Source organism: Lonchura striata, chromosome 12, assembly GCF_050655825.1.
Source record: "Lonchura striata isolate lonStrDom1 chromosome 12, ASM5065582v1, whole genome shotgun sequence".
Classification (NCBI taxonomy): Eukaryota; Metazoa; Chordata; class Aves; order Passeriformes; family Estrildidae; genus Lonchura; species Lonchura striata.
Genome location: NC_140714.1, coordinates 4,919,594 through 4,937,934, shown reverse-complemented (window position 1 = coordinate 4,937,934; position 18,341 = coordinate 4,919,594). Strand labels below are relative to the sequence as shown.

The following is an 18,341-nucleotide window of genomic DNA, read 5'->3' as shown; positions in this document are numbered from 1 at the left end:
AAAATTACAGAGGTTGAAAAATGTGGGGTTCCACACTGATAGAAGGCACTGAATCATCCAACTGCTCCTTTAGGAATGCAATCCCTCATAATAAGCTCAGCAATCACATTATCTATAGTCAGTTACTGACCTTTACTCCATAGTAATGAACTCCATATGTTGGCAAAGCTTCTACCACTTTCATGTACCTGCAGACAGATTTATAGCATATCAGATTATTTTCTCTGGAGGAAGTAATATCTATTAACATATTTTTTTCACACATACATCCAGGACACGTCATTTATCATCTGCATATTTTGAAGGCCTTAATAGTTGAAGGCTCATGTTTTCAGAAAAAACTTATCATCTTGGCTTGGGGAAAGATGGGGTATTTTGGCCCAGCTAAAGCAAAAGGAAAATCTCTCATACAACAGAAAATTCAATCTTTTATCAGAAGATAAAAGAAAAGATAACTGAAACCAAAATTCTGAATTGAACATGTGAGCCTTTTGGGAAACATTGGCAGGAAGACCTGCCTATAATTATTCCATTATGGAGCTCTAGTTACAAAGGATAGGCTCCAAATGACTATGTTTATACCATTGTACAACTGTTTCATTAGGCAATTCAGAAAACCACTGAACAGACCATTTTTCCCTTGCTCCTACTGAAAAAAGAACCACAGATTATTGAGAAAGATTTACAGGCACTGAGATACATGAGAAAAACTGCAAGGAGTCTGCACTGTCCAGCCACGGCTGTCATCTCAAACATCTCATAATATATCCTACTGCATCTGCTTGTAGGTAAATGAAAAATACAATTCCACAGGCTCAGTGGGCAGCTTGGAAGACCTTGATGTTTTGAAAGCCAAATTCTGAACATTTCAGAATTTCTTACAGGGGATAGGGCAATATCCACCCTTAAGAGTTTGGAGTGAGAATTAATTGATGGCAGGCAACGTATGGAGAAGAGTCTTCCAATAAAGTAAGATGCAAACAATGTCTTTTGTATTTGAGGTACTCAAATGACTACACAAGTGCTGAACTGCAAGCCTGTGAAATGTGAGACTTCAGATAATTCCACTTTGCGAAGTAACTCAATAAAAAGAGAATCTGACAGACACAAATGACATGGTTTGCAGGCAGTAATGACCCAAAGAATCTGCCTTGCCACTTCTCAACCAAAAAGAACAGGAAAAAAGTAAAAATATCATCTTCACAAATTAACAAGTGTCATACTCACTGAACAATGGCTTGTCCTCTGGTCAGACCTTTGATTTGTGTATAATGCTCAATTACTCTGTCCTCACTGCAAACCAAGCACAAAACCCAATTTAGAGGCTCAGTGACTTTGTTCATGTGCGATGGCATCTGTTGAAGCTCAGCCACCTGCTCAGCATGCAGAGAAGGGTCCCCCTTGCATGTTCCTTGCTCCAGTTTACATTCTGGTTCTTGCTGAGTTCTTTCCCACCCTTCATTAGGCAGCGTGGAGCTGCCTGGCTGATCCCCACCATCACATCCTGCCTTGCAGACTAATTAATGAACCATTTCGGATCAGCCCGTTCTGCTGCAGATGCTGCTGCAGAAGAATGGTCCTAATTGTGGAAATTCATCTTAATGTTCTAAAGGACCGAAACTTCAAAGGCTGGTTAATGCTCCATATGTAAGACAGAAGAAGTTTAACCAGAGCTGTTTTCATTCCTGTGTATTTCTTCCCCTGACATTTCATAGGTGAAAAAAACCACACATTTGTCAGCAATGACCTTTTTGCATTTTTCCTATTACATATTTCAACATTTTGTTTTGGAGGAATGTGAAATAAAATATGCATTTCTCTGTCAGACAGTTGAAAGCAAAGAAATACCCAGCAGTATTCATTCAGAGACAAACAAATTATAAGCAAGCACGGTATACTTGAAAATCCATCACGTACACATCAAGCCTAAAAAACCAAAACAAATGAGGGAGTTGAATTTGCACAAAGGGCATAAATTCCAAGGAAACAATATCACTGATTCATCCTAAACGCTGTTTTCCTTTGCAGCAAATTCAAGCCCCAGAATTGCAACTTTCCTGCCTTTCTAGATTATTTTCTTCCCCTGTGCTGTTGAGAGGGGCTGGGTGGGCAGCTGGCAGCCAGCAAGGGTCAGCTCACCACAAAGGCTCCACTGTGTGACAGATGAAGACTGAGGTGCTCTCTGCAAACCCAGGCCTGGCTGGAGTTCAGACTTCAGCTCCTTCTATTGCAGGGTCCCCACATACTCTGATCCAGCAGTTTCTGACTCAGCAATTTAATTTGAGCAAACTTTCAAGGAGGAATTTGCATCAGATCTTGCATAATTTATAATCGTCTGAAAACCGGAAATGCTTGAAGATGAGCAATTAACTCCATGTCCTGGGCTGAAAACTTTTAGAGGAGTTTGCAAACTGCTTAAAATTCATCTTGTTGTTACCACTCATAGCAATGATTTACATTTTAAATTAAACAGCTCACCAGTAAGCAAGTGATGGATGCTCCTGCAGTGTCTTGGTAGGAAAGACTGGCAGTGTCTTCAAGTCTTTTCTAGTGTTCTCATCACTGAAAAAGCAAAAATGGCCCAGAGTCAGTGCTAGTGAATCACAGATGGACTCATTAGTTGGGGCAGAAGGAAGGGCTGTATTTGCTGCTCACCAGTGTGGAGGGTTGCCCCATGTCAGGCTGTCATAGCAACGTAACTCTAGATGCCCTCTCACATGACAATGATGGATATGGTGTCATGCTCATTATACACACACGTGATGCTCAGGCCACCACGGTATCAATATTTATTTTGCACACCCTCACTCTATTTGCTGAGTGCAGAATGAGCCCTGAAACAGCTGCAGAAAGCCCAAAAGTAAAGCTTGTAGTGCTAAGTTTTGCTCTGTCTTTAACAATACATTTCATGAAGCAATGTGGTATTTGTTAAATCACAGAAGTTTAACACAGATCTGATTCAAAACAAAGGGTTTCGCTTCATACACTTTCAAGTATTTCCAGTGAAATTAGTTCTCCTGTATTGCCTATTGTATAGAAAGTTCAAATATTCTGAACTCTAGGCCCAACATTAAATGAAATACAGGGGGGCTGAAGTATTTGAATGGAATTTGTCATGACAAAACCATGGCAGAATATTTTAAAAGTTTTTTAGGGGCATCAGTAAAATGGTTAATATTTTCTCCTCACATGGTCCATTAATTAATCAGCTGAAACCTGCACGCCCCATTTTGGCAGGATTTCTGCATGCCTTCGCAGCAGCGCCAGCAAGCACCAACATGATTTTTCTATGCAAAGAATGCACCAGTCACGTCCATCAGCATCTGCCTCAACTTTGTCCAGGCTTTCCTTGAAGGTGTTTTTCTGCTCCCAACCTCTCTTGTACTGTTAGAGCTTTCATCAGAGTGATGTCCCCCTTTGCCATGACCACTGAGGATGGAGCTCTGCACATGGAGGACACAGCAATCCCCCCCACCACGATTCCATCTCCCAGATGCCACATGGAAAATACAGGAGATTAAAAGTTGTTTTTGTTCCTCAGGTTCAGGGGCTAATCCCTGTGCAAGGCTCTTCCCCAGCCCTGACAATGAGCCTCAGCCCTGAGTAAGGGGGACCACCTCTGGGGACAAGGAAACAGTTCAATCAACAGCCTATTTATTCTGCAACTTCTTTGATGAAGCTGCCAAGAAGGGGTCAATTAGCACCGAGGAGTTCTGGTTGCTGCACTCTTCTGCCAGGAATATCCATTTTTCTTTGCAAGCTGGCCAGCACCCAAGTGCCACTAACGGGGACAGCTGGGTAGAAAATCGGGATTTCTCCTTCCAGCACTCAAATACTCACAAAAAGCTGAGTTTTATTCACCCCTTGCAAGCCCATTTTGATGGGATCAAAAGGCTGCGGGACATCTCGGCTTGCAGAAAGAAGGCAATGCAGACACAGAGCACAGTCTTCTGAGGCCACAGAAATCAGAGCAAAGAATAAAAAAAAATCCACCAAAAACCCCCCTAAAAAACCCAGAAAACTACCAAAAATCAAATACAACCAAACAAAAAACCCAAACGGCACAAAAAAACCCCATAACAAAAACAAGAACAACCAAATATAACATTGGCCTGAACTCCCTCTTAAAGCTGGAAGGTTTGGCCCTCCAACTTCAATCACAGACTCACAGGATAACTGATAATTAAACTGCAATTTTCCTCCTATTTTTAAACCTGATTTATCACTGCAATGGCTGCTCTAGCAGGCAGAATTGGCAGGGAGCTACAGTGAAGTAGGAGAGGTTTTGGAAGGAAGTACTAACAAAATAGCTCATTTTTACCAAACAAAAGGGCTGTTTCTGTACACGTAGATTCTCAGCCCTGTATTCATTATCAGAGGTTTAATGGGTGGCCATTAAACCCCTGTTTAGCAACCTGGTTGTAAGGGCTGAGGCAATAAGGAGGCTGATGCTGGGAGGCCAGGGCTGAGCTCTGGCAGAGCAGGGGACAGATGACACCCAGCTGTCACCACTACACGTGGGTGGAGAGGTCCCAAACTCTCCTTCCCCAAGCCTTACGGGGCCAGGAGCCTCCCCATCACTGAGAGTCTGCAGAAATGCCTCAAATCCTGGCAGCTGCATCTCCCATGCTCTGAAATGGCCTCCAACAGTTCTACTGCCTTCTTGTTTGGGCCCTTCCCCTCTCTGCTTGGTTTTTGGGCCCCTCGCCTCTCTAGATGTGGCTAAGTAGCAACTTTATCCTCCCCAATGCCAAAACAAGGGTGCTAGTTAAGCTTGAGTGATGAGTAGCAGCTCATCAATCTGGAGATGTCTACTGCTGAATTTAAATGTTGAGGGCCAGCCAGCAAACCCGCCTCCAAGCAGGGCCTGTGGGCTCTGAGCTGGGGCACGCAGCGATCAAAGGGCTGTCACCACGTCTGTGCCATGACAGGGGGCACGTCCCTGCAGCACTGACCCAGAACCACAGCCCTGCTGCAGACTGTCAGCAGGCAGGGGCCACGGAGCTGTGACCATTTACAGCAGAGCTGGGCCTTCTCTCCTGCCAACCTACAAACCCATCCAATTTCTTGCAACAGCAGAGAATACACTGATTTTAGGAGGCAAAACTGGCTCCTGGGACTTGTCTTCCTCACAGGACTCAACCTCACACCCTGAGGTTCAGACACCACCCCATTCGCATGCACTGGAAGAAGTCCATCCAAATGGACTAATAAGGCCTGAAACGCCCTGAGAAGCAACATGAGGATTTTTTTTCCCCTGCATAATTGTAAGATCAAGCATGAAACAATCCTAGAAAAATGTAGAAGACCTGGGAGAGATGGGGCACAGCTCCTTGCATGCTGGATGTCTTCAGATAGTGCAGGCTGGCACGCAGCAGCCTGGATCTGATGACTGCATGCCCCAGGATTAGAGTTTGGGATGATTCACAGCTTCAGGGATAATAAAAGCCTCAAATGGTCCTCCTCCTCCTTCCACAGAGTCCATTATCACTTCATCTGCACCAAGCAAGTCTCCCCTTGACCTTCAGGATCACTTTCCCAAGCCCTCCTAGACCCAGCTGTTCCCCAGAGGTGACAACTCCCGATAGCAGGAGCTGCGGTTTGAGTTACGACCTGTTCCTGTTTGGTTTCACAAGAACCACGAGATGAAACAGCAATCCCAGGGCAGACGGCCCCGGCTCCAGATGTCCCACCACCCCCATTATCTGCCAGCCAAACGCCCAGTGCTGTATCTGGCATGTCCATGGTGGGTTCCCACCAGGAAGAGGACGTGGCTGTCAGGATGGGGTGGCCCCAACTTGCCTTTAATCTGACCCCTGCTATGGAGGGGGTTTCTGGACTGGTGGTTTTTGGCATAATTTCAATACATAAACTGCCCAGAGTCAATGGGACTGAACAGTTTTTGGCAAAAGGTTTGTTTATTCCCCAGGAGAATATAGGAAACTCTCAACTCAAGTATTTTTCCACTATGGAGAAGAATTAAACAAAAGCAGCAGACAGACCTTTCCTTCCTATTCCACCCTCTAAACAGGACTTTTCTCTCTGGCAGATACAAAGCAGAACTTGAATCAATCTGGGCAATGCAAATGGAAATAATGAAAATTTGTCTCAGAGCCTCCTCATGCCAAACCTCAACTTGCACTCCTGGTACTGCTCATAATTAATTCTCTGTCCCAACATGATCAAAGGTTGGGTAAGATGCTGTCCCCAGCACGCCCTGCTCGTCAGTGCTAGCTCTATGGAGAGGGAGCTTGACTCTAAAATAACCAGATAACATGATTAAAAATATTTGATCATGTACCATACTATCAATGGGACTTCCTAGCTGAAACTCCAGCAGCAAAGCAGGACCAATCTTATGAGCTTCCTACACCCTGCTGATGTTACAGTGAAATTTTAAGCATCTTGCTAAAACCCCCACCAGAAATCCATGAAGGAACTAAGCCAGGAAGGAACTAAGCCAGACCATAGTGGCATGCTCTGCCTAGAGCACATTACTGAAAATTTAAAGAGTTACATATTTATGCCCCCAGAAAGTGTGTCTTGACAGCTTGTAATGGAATGATACAACACTCCCTGCCAGGCAAAGATTTACAGAACTGTGCTAATGAGGACCATTTGTCAATAGGTTTCCCTGTACTTACTGTCAAAAACTAGCTTATGCCCCTTGCCAGTGCAGGTAAGAGCTTAGATGGAGTATGATATGGTTAATGAGAGTAACAAAACATGAAGAGCAAGCAACACACCCAGCAGCAAAAGCCATATATTGGACTACAGCATAGAAGCTTATCAGCCCACAGATTCTTTGTAAATATTAACAACTTAATGAGGACAGGACTTCAGACAACTCTTAACTGACTAAAGCAGAGGCAGGTGTGTCTCCCTTTGCTGAATTGTGTTTATAACACATAATAAGGGACAGATTTATCACTAGGGAAAGTGCATTGTATAGCAACTTTATTCTTGGAGTTCCTTGACCTCACACAAATACTTTCTTGTGTTACTACAGGATCATTGGATTAAGTCACTCCTTGGTTCTCCTGAATGTCATTATCTTATGTTCAGATAAATCTTGAAATGAATTTTAGGCATAGCACAGGTAGAATTTAGAGTGGCCTTGTCTTTAGAAAATGTCAATCAGCCTCTCAAAATTAATGTGAAAGTTATTTCATGGACCAGCATATTTGAGAATGACATATGAGATTCACAGAAATGTGCAGCTGCACAGCAAAAGGATGATACACTATTACCCTACATCATGAAGGTTATTCAAAGCATTTCCATTAGGATTTGTCACCTCACTCTCTTCAAGATATTTAGAGCTAGCAAAAGAAATACTCCAAAACAGTACATGATTAGAGCAGACACTTGAATGCTTGACAATCAAGGGTTTCAGAGGGTCAGATTATTCAGCTGATGGCAGTAACAGCCCTATTTCTTGAGAAAGACCACCAAATTCATTTGCACCAAATTGTACAAGAATATCCTGTGCTGCTGCCCACACCCCAGCTGGGTCCTAAAGTGACTTTCTCAAGTGACCAGACTCAAGGGAAACATCACCAAGGTCTCCCAGGTGCTCCCATTCCTTACACTCAGAGACAAGAACCAGCAACATGGACCATCCCATTGTAGCTGGGCTGCTTCAGCAACAGGTGCCTGCTCTGTAGGCTTTGGGTTTGCTGTAAAATAAAGAGCAAGGCAACCTCAGGCCCCCGTGGAGGCTGCTCTGCCCTCTGAGGGACCACGAGAAACAGGTGTGAGGAGCAAGCAGTGAGGCAGTGGAGGGGAAAAAATGAGCAGGGTTAAAAGTGCAGGAGAAAAGTGAGGGAAGGAAGAGAGAGCAGGGGAGGTACAGAGAAAAGATGGATTTAGCAGCTTTTGAGTACGCCAGAGCAGCAGGATCTTGGCAGGAGGATTTCGAAATGTGCTCTCTGACAAATCCTCTTTTGTGGCAAATGCCAGACGTTTCCCATCATTTCCCAACCTTTCAGTTCATGGTCTGCTGGCACACTCAAGAAAGTTATTTTTCTATTGAAGGGAGCCCAGGATGTGGAAAGGCCATGAACAAGGGGCTCCCGTTGGTACAGGGCTGCCAGAGCCCGAGCTTCCCCTCAAGCAGCAGGAGCTTTGCTGGGGGCAGGGCTGCAGAGGCTGCCACTCCAACAGCAGATAGCAGCCGCCTGCTCAGAGAGGCATTTGAAGGGGCATTTAAGAGCCTTCCAGCCCCATCTGTGAAAAGGACACTGATAAGCAGTGCAGATGGCTTTTTTAACCCCAGCTTGTTGGACGTTCAGGCTGTAACTATGCTATGGGTTCCCAACTTGTAGAGCTGCAACAGCTTTAGCCCCACAGCTCAAGGAGGACCTCCACCAAACACAAAGTGTAGCTGGGACTGGATGACCATTCTCCATAGTTGAACCAGAGCCTTGGACTTCCAGGCCTGACTTTGAGCTCCAGTCCAGTTTCCTGAGCCAAATTTCTCTGCTTCCCAAGCACTGCCCAACTCCTGGGCAGAGCAGCAGCACCTCCTGATCTGCTGGGGTTTGGTGACCCCATACACTGGTTTTTGGAAGACAGGCCAGGAGCACCAAGGAAAATGCAATATTTCTCCTAACAGCTGTAAGCACTCACCTCTCCATATGAGAGCATGGTGAGCAGACAAACGGGAACATGAGCTGCTCCCACAGCCTTGGCAGATGAGACAATGCTACAACTTCCACTCTGCAGACAAGGAACAGGGTGCCAAGGAAGCAGCTCTGCGTGGCTAGAGAAAATCTGTGACCTGGAGCTGCCCTAAATCCTCAGGGTTTCTTTTACAGCTCTTGTTGTGAAACATGAATATTCTGATGACAAACCCGTTTGGTCCTTGGACCTACCACCTACGATGGGTGGTGGATCCCATCCCACAGACCTCCTACGACACATCCATGTTTAAAGAGCTGCTTGCTCAGACCCACAGCACATGCTAGAAGTGCTCCCCTAACAGAGCAGACAAAAGCAGAATGGCTCTGCTTCACCTGGGGATTTACTGCCAAGCAAAAGTTGGATATTCACAGTTGATACAACGCTTGAAGGATCCCAAGCCCTTCCTCACAACAGCAGACTGTTATTTCTAACATTCACACTTTCTTCCTGTTCGCACAAAGGTCAGCTTAGCCATATTAGTAGTGGGTTTTTAGCATGTCTGAGTACAGTAGCAAAGTTTAAAGCTTGTTATCACAGCCCGGCTGATACATGGAGATACATGGAACCACAAGAAAAATAAAGTGTCCAAATAATGATAAAGACCTGACAAATCTTCAAAAGCAAAAAAGCTGACGTTGAAAAGCTGTCGCTCCGTTTCCTCTAAGCACAAAATACACCTCAAGCAGTACATCTCAGCCACAATGGGAAGGAAAAGCAAAAGATTTACTTCTGCTTTTCTAGAGTGAGGATTTTGTTAGGGATCAGACCAGAGCCCAAACTCCTGCTCACAGCTGAGGGTGCAAGACTGGAAAAAATCCCTGTAGACCTGATGAAGTTTTTCAGATATTCAATGAAAGGGAAGTGAATACATTACAACACAAAACCATGAAATGTGATTTTTACAATAGAAAAAGGCCACGTGTTTTAATATTGAACCTGTACTTAAGCAAATTTCTAAGACAAGGGAAAAGCATCTTTTACTGGAGATGTCATGATGCTACCCCCCTTGTGACAGCTTCTCCCCTGCATGGGGGACAAGCTGGGTGATGTTGAATTTCCTGGCACCTTGCTTGCCTTGTCTCTCATCTATTTTGCATGCAGAGCACACACAAAAGACCTCTCTAGGTGGCTGGGTTGTACCCACTCTAGCTTTGCTCTCTGAGTTAAAAACAATTAATAAAAAAAGAAGAACCAAAGAAAAGAAAGTACTGTGGAGGGACTATTTAAAGAGGACAAAACACAGTAACCCCTTCTCTGCCCCTATGGAAATTGTACAAACATCACACACATGAAATCTAAAAATTACTGTTCCCTACCAAATTGCCATAATTATGTGTGAATATTAAGAGTTACATTGCTATATACAAGTAGTAAATCCCATGAGATCAGGTTGTTAAATTACTGCAAACATCCTTTTTTTTTCGTCTTCATCTAATCCTTTCTGCTCATTTCCACCCACAGTGTTTTCACCTAATTAATCTGCTCCATAATAAGCATTCTATACGAATTCCCTGACAGTCCTTACAGAACTACTTTAAAATAGGAAATTGTAAAAAACCATTACAATTACATCATTGCAGACTGTATATGCTTTATATGCCATGAATTGGATGAATCTACAAGTAGCACCAGTGGAAAAAACCCTGTTGCCATGAAAAGACTATACAAAAAATGGCATCTTAAGTACTTTTTCTTTGTATTTGCACCTGGTTTGCATGAAAAATAAAACACCAGGAGAAAACAATGTTTTCATCTCACAATTGCTGCCTCGGTGCTCAGGGAGATGGAGCTCAGAAGTTCCCTGCCTGGCTCCCCTCTGCCTGCTGCCTTCCCTCAGCTCCTGTTCTTCATGGCAGACCTGCATGGATTCACCAAGGAAAGCAAAATTTTCACCCTGCTAGAGAAAAATTACTGCAGTCTATTACCAGCTTTCTCTGAAGAGCGTATAAAATTCAATTAAGCTCTTGGGAAAGTGGGCATCTGATACTTATCAGTAGGGTGATCATCATCATTGTATGAAATAGATATGACTTTCCCTAAACTTGCTTATTTACTACCTTGGTTTATCATATGCTCCCAAATAAAGCAAAATAAATAATCAACCCCCTCAGCTAACAGGCTCTGAGCAAGCAGATCTTTGCTTGTCTTGCCCTAAGTTAGCTGTTTATTGAAAAAGAGGGAGCTGAGGAAAGCACATAGCTGGGTTTGACGGAGAGAGAGTTAATGGTTCAGAGCCAGTGCCAGGTATTTAAAGAAAAAGTGCTGGGAGTCACAGTTGAAAGGCAAAGCACACAATGAGTCACTTGGCAAACAAGGGCCAGGGGCACAAGGGGCACAAGGCAGCAGCAGGGCTGAGCACTGATTTACAGCCAGGCAGACACAGCCCACGGGGAGCTGGGGGCAGGCTGCAAAAGGCTGAGGGTATCAGGGCACGGGCATTTAAAAAGTGCATTTGCATGGAAAAGAACATCAGAAACTAAACTGCAGCGCTGGCACAGGCACCAGATGGATGTCCTGAGAGTGGATCCCCTGCTGACCCACCAGCTCTTCTGTATCACCACTGGCACAGGTGTGAGGAAATAGTTGGGGCTGAAACAGGATCCAGACCGAGCTTTGATCTTGGGCTGCCAGGTGAGATGTCTCCTTGGAACTCATCCCCAAACGTGTCTTCCTGCCCCAACCCCAGCCCTGGGCGTGGCCACACCAGGAATTTTCCTGGCAAAATTCCCAGAAACAGGCTGGACAAGCCACCTCCAACAGACCTCAGGTGTGTCCTGTTCCTGAGGGTTAGCGGTAGAGCAAGCAGGTGCTTTGCTATCAGACAATTATTAACTTCTTTCCAACAGCTATTTTCTTGCACTGCCCACATTATCTTACCTGCACTCTTTTCCACCAAGAGATCTTCCAGTTTGCCTGGCAAAATATTCAGCCTCCTAACTAAACCCTACCCAAAAATCTCACTATGAGCACTCACTCTTAATTAAGAGCAAATTGTTAATACTACTTTCTGCACCTACATCAAGACCTTCATTTTTTTCCAAGTAGGATTTTTAAATCCAGGAACAATTACTCCATAGCCCCAGTTGCAGGGATATCTCTCACCCAAACCTTTCCCTTTTACAAACTGCCTTTATCACCCCCTGAACGATAAACCCCGGTGCCTTGCACATGTCAGCTATCAGGAATTCATTATTTTGTCTGTGTTATGTTATACCAGTCGGGAGTTATCTTTGCAGCCCACAGGCCAGAATCAAAAATGAATGCGTCAGCTATTTAAAGAAAATAGAATCCCTCCTCCAGCAATTTAATTAACTTCCAGGGAGCATGGCTGGGTTTCAATCCTGGAAATGGTACTGGGGAAAATACAGCCCAAGATTACCAGTCAGAAAATAAACTTTTTTTTCCCCCAAGTTGCTTTCCTTATATAGTCCCTGTAGCTAATCTGATTTTGATAAATATTTTTCCAGTGCTAGGACAGCATTTAGAACTTCTCAGTTATAAAATGTCTCTTTCATCAAGCTACAAAGGAAAATAAAAGTGTATAATATTATACAGCATTTTAGAGGGCAGATGCTTAATTTATAAACTAAATACAGCTAGATCATTTATTTCCCAAGGAGGCCAGAGTTTATATGTTGAACATCTACAAGAGGAATAATTAACAGACTGCCAAAACATTGTCTCTTTAAAATTCAAATAGAATTCCTAAAATAAACAGAATATGTATTTTTTTCCCCCAAAACTGAGGCATGCCAGAAGTCACAATTTGAATCACATTGTCTTTCTAAAACCTTTGCATAGAGTCTAACAATGAAGATTTCATAAAACCAGGCTTGCAGATTTTTCTATTTGCAAATAGGAGAGTGGAAAAACGCAATTAACTCACGCAGAGTTTCAAAACTCCAATCAATGACTAATGATTGCTCGGGGTTCCTATTGCAGGAGCTGGGCAAAAAGTGCTGAGAACTCAGCTTAAACACACGAGCAGTCAACTGGAAACCATGGATGAGTTGTGCAAAGCAAACATGAGGCAGTGTTAGTTACATCCTTCCTCTTGAGCAAAGCGTGCCCAGTGCTGCACAGGCAGGCAGAGGGGAGCAATCTGCAGCAGCCCAGCCTTCCTGGGGACAGCAGAGCTGCAGGACTGTCCTGCTCTGCTCAGGGCAGCCCTGACACCATCCCAGGCAGGGGGAGAGGGATAGCTCACTGAGCATCCCAGTGACATCCTCTTCATCACACACAGCAGGGGATTATCTTGGCTGGGATCACCAGCTGGGTAAACAGGAAAAGGAAATGGGTACATGGTGGCCTGCTGCCACCTCTGTTCCTCATTCCTCTGGTGTCCCAAAGCCAGGTGAGGCTGCCTTTGAGAATCTAGAGTTGTCCAAATCAGGCCATGCTGCAGGTGCAATTTTGAAGCGTGCACTTTAGTTTTATAAAGATGTCTTCAAAATCAGGGTCCTCTCAAAGTGGGACTTGGTTGTATCATCTTACATAAAGTCTCTCCCCAAATAATAAGGCACAAACTAAATGATTTTTAAGATCTCTTCCATCCCAAACCATCCCATGATTCTGTGAAAAAAACCCTGTCTTCTAAGATCCCAGCTCAGGACCTTAGGGTCCTACTGCTAAGCACCTGCAAGGACCAAACCCCAAAGTCCCTGGTATTCCCATGCTGCCAGTGCTATCAGACTGTGAAGCCCCTTCAGAGTGACCTTTGTGGTGTAGAAATCAAAAGTTTTTTACTTTCTCCGAGCACCCACGTGTCAGGCTTGCTCACTGAAAAGAAACAGATTTCCAAGGAATGCGCTCACCCACTCAGCATGGGGCAGGGGAGGGTGTTTCTCAGCAGGCTGCTGCTCCCTGCCATCAGGGTGTTATCTGAGAATTTGAGCAGTGGATTGGGAAAGAGGTTCCTGCAGAACCACGGGAGTCAGCCGTGTTTGGGCCCTGGTACGGAGCTGATGTCAGTGGGAACGCCACATGGTGACCCCACCACAGGATGTGTCCCCATGGAAAAGCTGCCTATGGGATGTGTGTGAAAAATCAAGACAGGAAGAGATCCCCAGCACTGCCTGGACTGGCCCAATCCTCACTTCCACAGAGCTAATCTCCAGGACTTCAGGCAATTCCTGTATTTACCCACGTTCATTCAGCACTAATCCAGTATCAGAAAAATCAACCTGCACATTCTCACGGAAGCAGAGGTGGTGCAAGAGCCACATTCCAAAAGGTGATTCAAAGCAGAATGTCCAAATGACAGTGAGCAGAGAGCACACTAAACTCAAGGCACTGCAAAGGGAGGCAAATCCCACTGCACAGGAGCGCTGCTGCAGGGACACGGTCTGTGCAGCACAGCAAGCTGTGCAGCAGAAGCCAGTCCTTCATCGTTAAGATATGCTGGCAATTAAGCCACTGCTTTATCAGCACTGGCCCAAAGGACCACTTGTGATATGAGACATGGAATTCCTTCACTCCTGGTGTGCTCACGGTGCCTGAGACAGCTGGCTGTGTTCATTTGCCACAGGGGCGTAACATATGCTCAGTTTAACAGAGGAAACAATTGCTGCAGCTATTTCCATGCGACTCTTAGGGGAAGAGCTGCATTTGGAAATCACTCTTGTAGCAGAGTACTCTTCTCCACAACTTTCTTTAAATACTTCTGAAGGTAACCACGGGCAATCCACTCCTTGCAACGTGTCCAGGGAAGCATGGAAAACAACCACAGACAGTTCTTGGGCTCATGGAGCCATACTTACAAACCTATTTATGGCAAATGATAAGGAGGCTGTGTTAAGTTTAAACCACATAAGGGAGCTTTTCACCACTAAGGTGGTTTCTAACATTAACCCCTGTTCTTGACAATCAAGAAAATTGTGCCACCAGTTGCTACAGCTTAACAAGTTACTTATTGTGGAGTCAGCAGTGATTTTCTGGTTATCTGGGCCTAACTGAGCTAAGCTTAGGGCGTCCCTGTAGAGATCAGGCAAGATAAGGGGTCTTTCTAGAGAAAAATGCAGCTTACTACAGGTATAAGCAGTATACTGTGGGTCACAAAGCATGAACAAAACAGAAATGGTCTGCACAGCCAGCCCACCTAGCTGATCACAGACATCTTTTCTCCCTGCAGGTGTGACAGGATGCCAACAAACAGGAGGAGGAGGAGGTTTGATGGACTTCACAGTACTGTCCTTTGGCAGGGCTCAGACAGGACTTTGAAGGGAAGGGGTCTAGGGATTGGCACTGGCATTTACTTGACAGCTGCCCCCTCAAGGGAAAGCAGAGTCATTCTGGCAGTCAAACGTGACTTGGTTTGGGCAGACAGGTCTGTACTGAACGCTCTCCAAAGCTGTGGTAGCTAAAGCATAAAACACACTTCTCCCCCCATATGGAAACTCAGCAAGCAGTAAAATATTAACGTGACCAAAGCCAATCTTCTGAATCTCTATTTGCTTAGTGAGCTGTTTCTAATGGAAGGTCTTTCCCCGTGGCTCCAGCAGGTCCAGGTGACCCCACCTGCTCCCCTCAGCTCCTTATCACAATCAGAGCTGGGTAAGCAGCACCTCCAAGGGGAAGGCAGATCTGATGATGCAGCTTTAAACAGCTCAACCAAAGAAGGGGGGTCACACATCAGCTGCAACACAACTGTTGGGTCAAGTGTGGGGAGGGAGAGGCCCCGGGGCAGCTGCAGGAGAACATGGCTCACTGATCCCAGGGCAGCTGACAGTGTCCCTGCACTGCCACTGCACGGGCAGGGCTGTGGGCAAGGTCACCCACGTGGACCCAAACACAGGTCAGCAGAAGCACAGGCAATGGTTTGCTTGGCAAAAGTTTGGCAAAGCACAGCTCTTCCCAGCAGGGAAGTGTGGGAGCTTTCCCCTTCTCCCACTGCGGCACCCACACTTGGGAGGGGAGCAAAGAGTGGTGGCCTGAAACACTGTTTTGACTCAGAGCTTGCTCACAAAAGACATTACTCACCCTTGCAGACTCAGATTTTATCCAGCCCAGCAGCACATTTCACTTTCTTTGGGCACTGCTCGCAGCTGGACTTTACCCCCCATTTGTGATTGTTTGCAATACAATGCCAGCACAGAAAAACACATCCATCAAGCACACACCAGCATTAGAAAGGAAAATGTTATTACCTGGAATAGTCCCCTTTAGCTTCCTACAATTGAAAAACAGTGACAGAATTAAAACATGATCTCTTCAAAACCCTCGATTTTCCCAGCATTGTTCACTTCCCCACTCCCACAGCCCTGCAGGCAGATCCTGACCCCCACCACACTCCCTGCAAAACACGGAGCCTGCCTGCATGTGCTCAAGAGCTGGACTTGGCCCCTCATGCTCCCAGCTGTAGACAATCCACCCACAGCACAAATAAAACTGCTTCCAAAACGGGGATGAGTTTCACATTGCAAATCAAATGTCGCTTTCACTGCACAAGAAGTGAAATACAATTCTCCCTCCTCTCCCATCCAGGCAAAATTGGCTGTACAGTCAGGTCAGCAGTTGGGAGGAATTGTGCTCACTCGAGATGAAAACAACTCTTCAGGCAGATCAAGCTGCTGCTGCAGCTTTGTTGTGGCATTTTGTCAATGACACCACAATGGGGGAAAATCCCCAATTTTTTAAAGGCAGAATTTTATTTCATAGAAAGTGGTAAATAACTGGAGTTTAAGTCTCAGTAGAACAAAACTAGATTAATGAGAGGGGAAACTGACACTGTATATTTTAACATAACAGAGGTATCAAAACCATATGCTTGGAAAAGGAGATTCACAGGCATAATGTAGCTGATTTAGCTACAATATTTACACTTTTCTTCCCAGATCTCTGGAATGTATTTAAATTAGGGTAAGTGATAAATTGAATGGAAACCTGCCCAGATAAATGACTTCCCTTGATTAGCTCTTACTCTTTCAATTTAAAACCTCCTCAAATAAATATTTCTCTTACTAGCCTGTGAAAAAAAAAGAACTCCTATGTATTTCAGCTTCCCACTCCGCTCCGACCATAAATAAACCCTGCTGGTCCGTACGGAGCGGGGGGGAAAACGCCGGGAAGGGGAAGGCGCAGAGCCGAACCGAACCGGGGGGAGACACTCACCTGGAGCACCAGGGCGGCCAACTTGAAGACGGTCTCGCTGTCCACCTCGATGTGCCCCTGTGCCGGAGAGAGCGGAGCGTGAGCCGGCGAGGAGGGGAGGGGGCAGCGGCAGAGGCGGCGCCGGCTGCGGCTCCGGCCCGGCGCTCCCCGCCCCGGCTCCCCTCCGCTGCCACGGCCCGTCCTGCCCTGCCCACCCCGAGCCCGGCCCGTCCTCCCCACCCCACCCCAGCCCGAGCCCGGCCCTCCCTCCGCCTGCTTTCTTTACAAATCTGGCTGCCGCGTTTGGTGGGATGCTGCCCCGCGTGTGGTGGGATGCTGCCCCGCGTGTGGTGGGATGCTGCCCCGCGTGTGGTGGGATGCTGCCCCGCGTGTGGTGGGATGCTGCCCCGCGTGTGGTGGGATGCTGCCCCGCGTTTGGCGGGATGCTGCCCCGCGTGTGGCGGGATGCTGCCCCGCGTTTGGTGGGATGCTGCCCCGCGTGTGGTGGGATGCTGCCCCGCGTGTGGTGGGATGCTGCCCCGCGCGTGGTGGGATGCTGCCCCGCGTGTGGCGGGATGCTGCCCCGTGTTTGGCGGGATGCTGCCCCGCGTGTGGTGGGATGCTGCCCCGCGTGTGGCGGGATGCTGCCCCCTGTCACCGCGCCCCAGCTCACCGGGACGCGGTCCCGCACGCTGCCAGCCTTTGCCGTGCAGCAGCGAAGGGATTTGGGTGGCTGGAAGCACACCCACCCCCCTCCTCAGGGCACAGAATCCACCCGTTCCAGGGATGGAATCACTAGGATGGGACCTTAACAAGCATCTAGACCCCGAGCCCCCTGCCCTGGGCAGGGACACCTTCCACCAGAGCAGGTTACTCCGTGTGCCCTGGCATTCAGCACTTGCAGGGATGGGGCATGGCAGATACATGGTTGGGTGGCACCCACGAGCACTTATCAGCTCCACAAGTAGCAATATTTGACAAGATACAAAGCCTTGACACCATCTACAGGAAAAGGTATTTCCCAGCTCATTTCTGTGCTCTCCAGAGCACAGAAGCTGGGCTTGGGTGCATCTATCCATCTGTCCCAGCCAAGAGAGTGCCAAGGAATTACTCTCTGTAAATAGTTTTACTGGTTACAGTTTTAGGGCTATTCCTTGTTTGTTGTCATTGTGGTACACAACCCCCTAATGCTAAACCAGCCATACTGATTAGTCACAAAGACAGCACAACTGAGTCCTTTGTCCTGCTCAGTCTGCACCCTACAGCTATCATTTCTTCCAACTCCACTGGAGCTCTAGAGCAATGTTCAGAAAAACTGCATGGACCCCATGCTGAAAATCTCCTGTGCCTTGTGCCTTGAGAACACCCCAAAACCAGCCCTGTTTTACCAGCACTGTGTATTCAGAAACTCCACAGGTGCCAAAGCATCAAAACTACACGAGGATCCTTTTTCTTTCTCCTGCTTACAAGCTTAAGTATATACTTTCCAGGTTAGGAAAGCCCCTGGCCTTGGTTCTACTCTAGGACCAGCAGTGACACTGGAAGAGAAAAGGAGATGCACTGACAGT

The 18,341-nt window shown here is 46.4% G+C and overlaps 1 protein-coding gene across 6 annotated transcripts in view; it reads right to left on the bottom strand.

Annotated features, from left to right (window-relative positions):
- The window catches only part of FRMD4B (FERM domain containing 4B), a 125,961-nt gene that overhangs the window by 24,883 nt on the left and 82,737 nt on the right, over window positions 1–18,341 (bottom strand). For all 6 annotated transcript variants that reach the window (XM_085590306.1, XM_085590305.1, XM_085590308.1 and 3 more), the window contains exons 6-10: window positions 16,795–16,851; window positions 15,831–15,853; window positions 2,479–2,562; window positions 1,228–1,293; window positions 131–188 (exon numbers count right to left, since the gene is read on the bottom strand). In XM_085590306.1, coding sequence (XP_085446432.1) covers window positions 131–188; window positions 1,228–1,293; window positions 2,479–2,562; window positions 15,831–15,853; window positions 16,795–16,851 — 288 coding nt within the window. The remainder of the gene's footprint in view (window positions 1–130; window positions 189–1,227; window positions 1,294–2,478; window positions 2,563–15,830; window positions 15,854–16,794; window positions 16,852–18,341) is intronic.